Genomic DNA, 10,919 nt, shown 5'->3' on the forward strand with positions numbered 1-10,919 from the left:
TGGGGGACAGGGGTCACTCCAGGGTAGGTGGTGGGCTCCTTTGGGGAAGGAGGGCCAGGAGCTCCCCACGTCTCTGTTGGAAGCACAAAGCTGATACAGGAAAGAAAAATGCCCTTGTTGGAAAAGATATAGGACAAGGTTGTTAAAGATGCTGTGCTCAGGTGAATGGGGTTGTGCAGGGGAGCAGCAACAGCTGCTCCCAAACCCCTTTTAGATGTGCAGCTGGAACCACCTGAGGCCATGTGGAACAGGCAGGTAGGAAGGACGTGGAGAGCAGGGGTGGAACAGTTGTCTCTTCCTGTAGCTCTGGAGTGTTTTCCTCATTCACCCTTTGGAGAGGCAGGAGAACAAGCGTGCTGCACGGTGCAGCAGTCAGCTGGCATACACCTCCCTGCCCAGGCTGGGGCATAGGCACAGCCTGTGACATCCATCTGTTTGGGGTTCCCAGGAGCTGTGAAGATCAAAACTCCCCTCAACCGTGAACTAGTGGCCACCTACGAGGTCACCATCTCTGTCCATGACAACGCCAGCGAAGTCATCGACCGCTCGGTCAGCGTGCCCAACGGTAAGGGTTGTCCCCAGGCAGTGTGGGGACAGGGACTGGCACAGCCCTTCCCACGCACCAGTGCAGCTTCTGGGTAATCAGCAGCTCTCCCACCTTCCTCTCCATCCTGACCAGCAATATTTCCAGTTTGACCAGTCCTGGACCAGCTCCCATCAGGTTCAGGTTCTCCCCTGAGGACTACTTTAAAGAATGTCCCAGGCATCCCAGGGCTGCAATGGGTATGGAAAGGACTGTGTGCCCATAACCTCACCGTGGGAGGCACTCATTTCTCCATTACCATTCCTACCACACCTTGCCACCCCTCTCTGGGTAAAGTCAGGGTCCTTTGTGTGAGGAGACACACAAAGATCAGGAGCAGGTGTCCCACTGCAGCGTGGGGACATCCATAGCATGCTCAGGGCATAGAGGCTTTGGGGCATATTGCAATTTGATGAGCCAGCACCAGCTGGCTCTCCTGGACTTTCACACTTGTGGCTTTACAGCCCTCCTTCCTCCCAACCTTCCTTCCCTTCTCCTTCTCACTTGTTCTCCTTCTGTTCTCTCCCACTGTGGTCTCCACCATGGCCACAGCCAAGCTGACAGTCAACGTCTTGGACGTCAATGACAACACACCCCGCTTCCGTCCCTTCGGGGTCACCTATTTCACTGAGAGGATCCTGGAGGGGGCCACGCAGGGCACCACGCTCATCTCCATCTCAGCAGTGGACCCAGACAAAGGTGCCAATGGGCAGATCACCTATGAGCTGCTGAACCTCTCTCCGGAAGGTTACGCCTGCCTGGAAGACCATTCAGCAGGTTGGTGGTCTGGGGAGGTGGGAATCTGGGGCAGGTGGGGGACCTGGGGCAGGTTTCTCATTTCAGGGTCTGCCATCCTCTAGGGAAGGTTGTGGCCAACAGGACAGTGGACTATGAGGAGGTGCAGTGGCTGAACTTCACCGTCCGTGCCTCCGACAACGGCTCTCCCCGCAGATCCGCCGAGATCCCCGTGTACCTCCAGATCGTGGACATCAATGACAACAACCCTGTTTTCAGTCAGCCGTCCTACCAGGTGAGCTGGGCTCCCCTGTTAAACTCTGTGTGTGGCGCTGGGCACTGCCTGCCTGATGAGGACGGGCACAGAGTTGGGGGTTCTCCAGAGACGCCTTCTCCTCCTGCTGCCTGTGCTGGAACCGTTCGGAGAAGACGGCGAGCCCTGCCAGGCGCTTTGTGCCAGCGCCTTGTTGGGTGTCTGGCTGTGCCCAGTCCTGGGTGCCACCTGTGCCCTCGGTTACTGCCCGCTGAAAGAGCCCAGGCTGAGACAGTCCTGCCTGCCCCCTCTGTTGCAGAAAGCTGTCTTTGAGGATGTGCCCTTGGGTACGGTCATCCTGAGCGTCACGGCCACCGATGCAGATTCCGGGCAATTTGCTCTCATCCAGTACAGCCTGAGCGATGGAGAGGGCAAGTTTGGGATAAATCCCAACACGGTAAGGAACCAACCGAGGCTGGAACAGAGCAGGGAAACGGAGGGGAGGCTGAAATAGTCCCAGCTTGTGCCTTGCTCCCACACCTCACCTTCTGCCCCTTCTTGAGTACCAGCTCTGCCAGACGAGGTCCACCTGAAGGTCTCTGTGTGCTGCAGGGTGACATCTACATCCTGTCAGCCCTGGACCGGGAAAAGAAGGATCACTACACACTGACAGCCGTGGCCAGGGACAACCCTGGAGATGTCTCCAGTAACCGTCGGGAGAACTCTGTGCAGGTAGGGCTCTCCTCCTGCCGTCACCCCCTGGGGGCTGGTCACCAGCAAGAAGGTGTTGAAGCTCCACCTTTCCTCCCTGGTGGCTGGATCAGGGGGGAATTAGGCAGAAGGAAGAGCGGATGACGCCAGGAGCTGTGGGGTGGATGGTGCAGGGCACTTTGTGCGGTGGGGACAGCACGTCGGCAGGAGGGGCAGGGGAGGGTGACACTATTGTCTGCAAGTGCCGTGGCAGGAATGGGTGCCCCAGCCACGGCAGCCCCCATTGTTGGAGGCAGGAATTCAGCTGGTGGAGTCAAACAAATAGCAGGAAGGGCACCTCTCTCCCGCAGCAGAGCTGCAGGTCACAGCAGGGGTATGGCCCCAGGGGCTGCCCAGCCTTCCCCAGCCTCACATCACCCAGCTGGCTGTACTTTGTCTAAGGTGCTGATCACAGTCCTGGACATCAACGATGTCAGGCCCCAGTTCAGCAAGAGCCAGTTCAGCACCAGCGTCTACGAGAATGAGCCAGCGGGAACGTCAGTGATCACCATGAGTGCCACCGACCTGGACGAAGGGGACAACGGCGTGGTGACCTATAGCCTCGAGGGTCCTGGAGCAGGTGTGTGCTGGGGGCAAGGGGCTCCTCCCCAGGAAGGAGGGTTATGAGGAGGAAGGAGTCGCAGGCGCCAAGCCTACCCCCCATCTCCTGTGGCTGGTTTGGACTCCTGGGAGCAGTACTGAAAGCATGGAGCTCTTTATTGCTCTGCAGTTTCCAGTTCCTCATGGTGTTAGGACTTTGTCTGCCTTCACCCTGCAGCCCAGCCTTGGTGTATGCTCTTGTCTTCCCCACCCCAGCAGGACTTTCTATGTACACCAGTGTGTCTTGGAGCAAACTCACTGCCTGCTGTAGGTGAAGGCTTCAAAGGGCAAAGAGCGTGGGTGGATAATGAGAGTGCCTAAAATCCAGTGTACCTGCACATTGAGAAATTACAGAAATCAGGCTGTTCCAGCCTGGGCAGGAGTGAACTACAGACAGGGCTGACCAGGGAGTAGGTCCCAGAGACAAGGATGTGGCAATGCGGCTGGGATGCTCTGAAAGCCCTGAGACCACCCACACCCCTGGCCTACTGTGGGGGGGGTGCACTTCAGCTGGTATACTCATTTCTGCTCATAATTTATCTGGTGCAAAGTGTCCTGAGCCAGAGATGTGGGGTTTTTCTCTGTCCCCAGAGGCTTTCAAGATCAATAAAGACTCTGGGCTTGTCACGTCCCGGCGGCGCCTGCAGTCCTACGAGAGGTTCAACCTGACTGTGGTGGCCACGGACAAGGGGCACCCCCCTCTCTGGGGGACCACCCTGCTCCACATCGAGGTCATCGACATCAACGACAACCGCCCTGTCTTCATCCGCCCGCCCAACGGCACCATCCTGCACATCAAGGAGGTAGGTCCCTGGGGAGGGAGCAGGGTCATGGCGTGTTGGGAGCGTGTTCAGGAGCACCCCTGCCTACAACAGCAAAATCCAAACTCCATCTCCACTGGGGATGCAACAAGACCTTGATGTGGCAAGAAGGTTTGGGTCATGGGTGTGGATGTTCTAAAACATCCTCTCTCCATGCATGCAAGCGGGGTGATGGGGCAGATTTGGGGAACAGAAACCCCAGCAGCACTCAGAGCTAGTAAACAGTCAGTGCGTGCAGAGTGTGTTTATAAACACGGGCTGGAAGTGCTGACGTTTGTTTCTCCTTTCTGGGAAGCCAGGTTTGACTCAGCCAGTCCCCACGCACCAGGCCAGAGGGAATCATGGCTCCGTGTTGCCAGCCCCCTGCTATGTTTCGGGTAGTGGGAGCTTGCTCACCTCCAGACCCAAGGGATTTTGAGCCAAGGGGGTGTGGAGGGGCAGGGGGAGCAGGGGGTTTGCATGCAGTGCCCAGGCTGAAGGGCTGTGTGTGTGCAAGCAGGAGATCCCCCTGCGCTCCAACGTCTACGAGGTCTACGCCACGGACAAAGATGAGGGTCTCAACGGAGTGGTGCTCTACAACCTGCTGAAAACCGGGGCAGGGAACAAGGACTGGGAGTATTTCAGCATCGACTCCGTCAGCGGGCTGATCCAGACGGCCATGCGGCTGGACCGCGAGAAGCAGGCCGTGTACAACGTGAGCCGGGCAGGGGGCTGGGTGGGATGTGGGGCTGTGGGCCAGCACGGGGCTGGTGGGGTGCAAATGACGTGGTGAGGATGAGGTCATCTGACAGTTGTGGAGATATCACACCTTCACAGGAACGGGATGGTTACCAGGTGTCATAGGTTGCATATCAGGTTGCATCCTGGTGGGCCAGCCCGCAATTCCCTGTTAAATCCCCCCAAAATCCTCCACCATCCAGCTGTCCTCTCTGTCCCTGCCTCAACGATGTCTCCCAGCCCGTGTGGTTTTTGCCCAGGAGAGCCCTTTTGCCTCTCTCTCCAGCTGATCATCGTGGCCTGTGACCAGGGCCAGCCACCCTACGAGACCATGCAGCCCCTGCAGGTAGCTCTTGATGACATCGATGACAATGAGCCCATCTTCCTCAGGCCACCTGTAAGGCACCAGGGTGAAGGGGGTGGGATGCAGGGGGTGCAGGGGGTGCAGGGGGTGCAGGGGTGGGGATGCCAGCCAGCACGTGTGATGGAGTGTGCACACCTGGGAGCCACCATGGTGGGGTGCACCGTGGGATTTGCCCGCTTTTATTTAAAGAGACCTCAGTGCTCACAGCATTCCTTTCCCTGGGGTCTCTGGCAGAAGGACAGTCCCCAGTACCAGGCACTCTCTGTCCCCGAGCACTCGCGGCCAGGCACCGTGGTGGGGAACGTCACTGGTGCGGTGGACGCAGACGAGGGCTCCAATGCCATCGTCTACTACTTCATAGCAGGTGGGTGTGGGGCTGGCAGCTCTGTGTCCCCCACACAGCCCTCACCCAGGATTTCCATCCTCTCCTTGCTGCCTCTCCGCCCTGCTCAGCGGGCAAGGTGGCATTTTGGAAGTGCCAAGCGCAAAGAGGACTAACCGGGGATGCCTTTCTGCACCCAGCTGGGAACCAGGAGAGCAACTTCCAGCTGAGCCGAGAGGGGAAGCTGAAGGTCTTGCGAGACCTGGACCGGGAGAAGGAGCCATACCACTCCCTCATCGTCAAAGCATCCAGCCAGAGGAACTGGGCTCCTCCCCGGGGCCAGCGGGCGGGAAGAACCCAGTTCTGGGATCTCAATGAGGACCTGACCCTTCAGGAGGTGCGGATCTTCCTGGATGACATCAATGACCAGTCCCCCCAGTTCACCAAGTCAGAGTACACGGCGGGTAAGAGGTGCCAGGGGTGGGGGGGCACCAGGGGCCAGAGATGCTTCCAGGAAAATCCAGCAGGATGTGGGGGCAGCCAGAGCCAGCCTGGCCCCAGGTCCCTTTCCCATCTCTCCCTCAAAGGGGTTGCCACTGATGCCAAGGTGGGGTCAGAGCTGATCAGAGTGCTCGCAGTGGACGCCGACGTGGGCAATAACAGCCTGGTCCTGTACAACATCCTGGGCATCCGCTACATCAAGCAGCACTCCAATGACTCCGAGGAAGTGGCCAACATCTTCAGCATTGGTGGGTGCCCAGCCTTCTGCAGGAGCATGGGGCCTCGGGCAGAGACATCCCTGTGGCCAAAGATGTCCCCATGGATAGGGTCACTAATCCCGGGCTTGTGACCGCCCATTCCACAGGAACCCTTGACGGCATCCTGCGAACCTTCGACCTCTTCACGGCCTATAACCCCGGCTACTTTGTGGTGGACGTCATGGCCTCTGACCTGGTGGGCCACAATGACACGGCCATCGTGGGGATTTACATCCTGCGGGATGACCAGCGGGTCAAAATCATCATCAATGAGATCCCTGACAAGGTCAGGCAGTTCGAGGAGGAGTTCATCAGCCTGCTCTCCAACATCACGGGTGCCATCGTCAACACGGATGATGTGCAGGTAACCATCTGCCTTGGAGGTTGCTTTGAGGGGTAGATAACCTTCCACATGCTGTTTGGGAGGTCTCCTTCAAGGGAGTCCTGCCTGGATAACCATAGACACCCCTGGGCTCTGAAGGTGACGGGTACACCCCAGGCTGGGGTGTACTGAAGGGATCCACATGGATGCTTGAGGGTCTCCTGCCACACAAGCACACCTCGAGGTATACTCAGGAAGGAGACTCCTCTCCCACACTGCAGACCTCACTGTCTCTCCCCAGTTCCACGTTGACAAGAAAGGCCGGGTGAACTTTGCCCAGACAGAGCTGCTGATCCACGTGGTGAACAGGGAGACCAACCGCATCCTGGACGTGGAGCGGTACGTCCCCACCCAGCCTGGCTCCTTGGGGACCCTCATTAATCTCAAGGTGCCCAAGCAACCCTTCTCTTCCCAGGGTTATTCAGATGATAGACGAGAACAAGGAGCAGCTGAGGAATCTCTTCAGGAACTACAACGTGCTGGACGTGCAGCCTGCCATTACTGCCCGGGCCCCGGACGACCTCTCGGCTCTGCAGGTGAGGCTGTAGCTGGGGCTGGAGGTGCTGCTCACAGAGGGGTGGTGTCCCTTCCCACAGGAAGGGAAGAGTTGTTCCACCTGTACAGCTTCGGGTGCTGGCTGCATGCCAGAGGTTTCCCCCATGCCTCTGTCTCTCCTAGATGGCAATCATCGTGCTGGCCGTCCTGCTCTTCCTGGCTGCCATGCTCTTCATCCTCATGAACTGGTACTACCGGACAGTGTGAGTGATTTCCGGGCTCTGCCCAGCCCCTGCAATGTCCCCTCAGACCAGGGGGACCAGCGTGGCTTCTCCTGGCCCTGGAAAAGCCAGCAAGCAAAGGAGGGCATCAGCTTCCCAACTCCTCTTCTTCCAAAATGCATGGTTTTAATACTGATGGTGCCTTTCCCCTCCAAGCTCCCCAGCCTTATTTAATATTTGTTATTTAATGCATGCCCTGTATGAAGGGTTATTGCAAATCTGCGTGTCCCTCTGCTTTCCAGCATCTTCCTTATTTTCTTCCCTGATTGTCTGTGTTTCTTTTGCAGGCACAAAAGGAAATTGAAAGCCATCGTGGCTGGCTCCACTGGTGAGCAGTGTTGGGGTGTCCCAGCTGCATGGGAGAGTGGGGTGCATGGAGAGCACAGAGCAGGAGGGTCTGAGGGACACATGGGGGATATTGTGGGGTGTGTATCAGAAGTGATCCTGCCCAGTGAGGTGTGATGGTTGGGAGGCTTTTCTCAGCATCAGGCTCTGTGTTACCTGCCACACCCCACCTTGTTTCTCACTGCCTTTTTGGTTGCTCTTTATACACCTCCCCAATAAAGAAGTGTCACCCCATGGTTTGCTGCTAAGCTCACCAACGTGCTGCCCTGTGACTCTCATCCCTGCCTTTTGCAGGGAACAGAGGTTTCATGGACATCATGGACATGCCAAACACCAACAAGTACTCCTTTGATGGGTGAGTGCCACCTCCTGGGGTTGCAGGATGCTCCCAAGAGAAGGATGCCTGTGTTTTGGAGCCAGGGGGTGGAGGCATGATGTCTCTCTGCTCTGCTCTGCATAGAGCATTACTGATCCTGGGACACGTGCTTGCTCTGAGAGCTTTCTAAGCTAAAAAATATCATTCTTTCTCCTGTGACTCCCTCTCTGCCAATCCTGGCTAGGTTAGGGGTAAGCAGAGATAGTAGGCGGGGCTTGACACACATCTGGATCCAGAGCAGCCAAATCCATACCTGCGCAGGGCGGGAGGAGGCAGTGCAAGCTCGGGATTGGGGTAAGGCTGCTCTTTGCCTGCCCTGATGGCTGTTCCTCGCCTTCCCGGGCAGGGCCAACCCGGTGTGGCTGGACCCCTTCTGCAGGAACATGGAGCTGGCGGCGCAGGCGGAGCACGAGGACGACCTGCCGGAGAACCTGAGCGAGATCACCGACCTCTGGAACAGCCCTGCCCGCACCCACGTGAGACACGGCCCTGGGGGACACCGTGCGCCCGCTCCTGAGCCGCTCCTGAGCCGCTCCTGAGCCGCCCTCTCCCCCTCAGGGCACCTTCGGCAGGGAGCCCTCCGCCGCCAAGCCCGAGGATGACCGCTACCTGCGGGCAGCCATCCAGGAGTACGACAACATCGCCAAGCTGGGGCAGATCATGCGGGAGGGACCCATCAAGGTGAGTGCTGAGGGCGGGCGCCCCGCACCGAGGCGTCTTCTCTTACAGCTGGCGCCTCCCAGGTTCGCAGCGCCGGAGGGTGACGTCGCTCCAAAAAATGCTGGGATGAGGCCGGCCTCCCTCCCATCCAGCTGTGTCCCCTGGATAACCCAGAGTCTTTCCCCCTCCACCCAGGGCACTCTCCTGAAGGTGGTGCTGGATGATTACATGCGCCTGAAAAAGCTCTTTGCCCAGCGGATGGTGCATAAGGCCACCGCCAGTCAGGGGGACCGCTCCTCGGTCTCGGAGGTAGAGGGGTGTGCATGGGTGTGGGGAGATGCTTGCCGTGCCCTCTGGGATGCAGTGTGTCTTCCTGGCCCCACAGGCTGTGGTCACTCCCTGTGGCCGTGGTCACTCTCACCCAGTGGGTCCCCCCATTCTCTGCTTAGTCAAAACAGCCAGATATCGGTTTTCCACCAGTTCCCACTGCTGTTTTTCCACGTTTTCTGGCTGCGGGTTCCCCACAGTAACTCCTTGTGTTTTCTCTGATCAGCAGCAACACCTTCTCCCTTGTTCTTTCTGGCCCCAGCGGAGGACGCCCCTCTCTGCAGATCGGGCTCTGTCCGTCAGCTCTCATTTCTGCCAAGGCTGGCCAAAGCTGTGGGCGATCACCTTCTCTTTCTTCTGCTTCTCTGGTTTTTGCCTCAAAAACACAGGTTTTTGAGGCAAAAATGTTGGCATGGAGGGTGTTGGTGCAGAAGAGCTGGTATGAGGAGAAGCAACTCCTCCTGTGGCCTTCTGCCCTTCATGGGGGTGTGAAACGAGGGACAAAGAGAGCAGAGGAGAGCAGTGGGATGGGAGATGCCTTTCCGCCCTTCTGCCCTCCATCTATCCATGCCTTTATTCCCCTCCAGCCCCATCCAGCCTTCCTTCATCTTCTTTCCCTGTCTGCCACCTGCTCCTCCAACCTCATACAACCCTAAATTCCAACCTGGGTCCAAACTCCTCCTTGGCCCCTCTGTGGGTGGCTGCAGGACACGCCACCCACCTGGCAGCCGGTGCCTGAGCCGGGCCATCCACCCAAGGATGGAGCGATCCAGCTGGAGATCATCTCCTGGTGATCCTCATCGCCCTGCTCCGAGGCCGCTGCAGAAGAGGAGGGCCCTTCCCTCCGCTGGACTCCGGCCCTGCAGGAGTCAGGGAAGCCAGGAGCTGCTCTGGCCACGGTGGTGATTCCCTGCTCCATGACTCTCTTGCAGCTGATCCAGAAGGAGCTGGAGGATGATGAGGAGGAGCGCAGCCCCAGCCAGGGCAGCCTGCGCTTCCGACACAAGCAGCCGGTGGAGCTGAAGGGTCCCGACGGCATCCACGTGGTGCACGGCAGCACGGGCACGCTGCTGGCCGCCGACCTCAACAGCCTGCCCGAGGATGACCAGAAGGTGCTGGGCCGCTCGCTGGAGACTCTGACCGCCGACTGCGGGGGCTACAGCGAGCACAACGCCCGCACCGAGTCGGCCAAGTCCACCCCGCTGCACAAGCTGCGGGAGGTGATCATGGAGAGCCCCCTGGAGATCACCGAGTTATGACGAGCGGCGGGGCCGCTGCTGCTCCTCCTCTAGGCCAGCCGGGGCCGGCGGGGATGGGACACAGACCGGGGGGCCGTGGTGGGGGCCAGGGGCAGCCCGAGACCGGTGCTTGGCCCCCTCTTCCCCTGCAGGAGTCCAGGCTGCCCGGCGCAGATCGCTCCGGCAGCCTCGGAGAGCTTGGCCCCGGGAGAGGGCTCTCAGGATCGGAATGCTTTTACTCGCCTGTCATTTATCCATGAGACCATTAAATTTTTTTTATTTTTCCTATTAAAAAAAAAAAGGTTTTTTTTTCTAAAAAAAAAGAATGGAAAAGAAAAGAAAAGCTGAAGAATCTGATGAGTCCAGACTGGATGGGGCAGGGATGCGGATGATGGGCTGCCACAGCATCCCAGGGCACAGAGTGGGTGGGGACAAGCAGCTCTCACACCTCTACCACGAGCATGGGGAGAGCCAGGGAGGCGTGGGGAGAGACCAAATCCTTTTGGCATTAATGTCACCTTTCCAGTAAGGAAAGACCAAAAAAATTAAAAAGAAAAAAAACCCAACCCAAAGACATTCCTCCATTTCGCTGGCTGTACCAAAACTTGTTGCGATGTCGAAAAAGAGAGAGAGTAGCTGGGGCTTCTGGATGTGGAGTGCTCGTGTGTGTCTTTTGTTTCCCCTTCTCTCTTGCATTTGGGTTTGTTTGTTCGGGGGTTTGTTTCCAGTCGTAACCTTGTGGAGAGTTTCGGGCACGGTCTGTTACGGGACTCAGAAATACACTGTCTATGGCTTTGGGTAATCTGTCTGTCGTCCTTCCTCCCCGGATCCATCAGGCCCAAGCCCCCTTTGGAAGAGAAGACCCTCTTTTAACTCACCCCTCAATCCATCATCTTCACAAGATGCCACCCT

The 10,919-nt window shown here is 58.0% G+C and overlaps 1 protein-coding gene across 2 annotated transcripts in view; it reads left to right on the plus strand.

Annotated features, from left to right (window-relative positions):
- Window positions 1–10,818, plus strand: part of CDH23 (cadherin related 23) — a 184,452-nt gene extending 173,634 nt beyond the window's left edge. Inside the window, exons 48-69 of one of the 2 annotated variants that reach the window (XM_063406303.1) lie at window positions 449–565; window positions 1,136–1,360; window positions 1,444–1,613; window positions 1,891–2,028; window positions 2,184–2,303; window positions 2,724–2,901; window positions 3,513–3,724; window positions 4,242–4,436; window positions 4,746–4,856; window positions 5,058–5,187; window positions 5,346–5,609; window positions 5,733–5,894; window positions 6,011–6,267; window positions 6,527–6,624; window positions 6,701–6,821; window positions 6,964–7,043; window positions 7,349–7,389; window positions 7,701–7,761; window positions 8,129–8,258; window positions 8,341–8,463; window positions 8,638–8,751; window positions 9,702–10,818. In XM_063406303.1, coding sequence (XP_063262373.1) covers window positions 449–565; window positions 1,136–1,360; window positions 1,444–1,613; window positions 1,891–2,028; window positions 2,184–2,303; window positions 2,724–2,901; window positions 3,513–3,724; window positions 4,242–4,436; window positions 4,746–4,856; window positions 5,058–5,187; window positions 5,346–5,609; window positions 5,733–5,894; window positions 6,011–6,267; window positions 6,527–6,624; window positions 6,701–6,821; window positions 6,964–7,043; window positions 7,349–7,389; window positions 7,701–7,761; window positions 8,129–8,258; window positions 8,341–8,463; window positions 8,638–8,751; window positions 9,702–10,028 — 3,374 coding nt within the window. In that variant the 3' untranslated portion in view covers window positions 10,029–10,818. The remainder of the gene's footprint in view (window positions 1–448; window positions 566–1,135; window positions 1,361–1,443; window positions 1,614–1,890; window positions 2,029–2,183; window positions 2,304–2,723; window positions 2,902–3,512; window positions 3,725–4,241; window positions 4,437–4,745; window positions 4,857–5,057; window positions 5,188–5,345; window positions 5,610–5,732; window positions 5,895–6,010; window positions 6,268–6,526; window positions 6,625–6,700; window positions 6,822–6,963; window positions 7,044–7,348; window positions 7,390–7,700; window positions 7,762–8,128; window positions 8,259–8,340; window positions 8,464–8,637; window positions 8,752–9,701) is intronic. The other variant, XM_063406302.1, reaches the window with a different exon arrangement.
- The last annotated feature ends 101 nt before the right edge of the window (window positions 10,819–10,919 follow it).

This window comes from Prinia subflava, chromosome 9 (genome assembly GCF_021018805.1).
Source record: "Prinia subflava isolate CZ2003 ecotype Zambia chromosome 9, Cam_Psub_1.2, whole genome shotgun sequence".
In the NCBI taxonomy this organism is placed as follows: domain Eukaryota; kingdom Metazoa; phylum Chordata; class Aves; order Passeriformes; family Cisticolidae; genus Prinia; species Prinia subflava.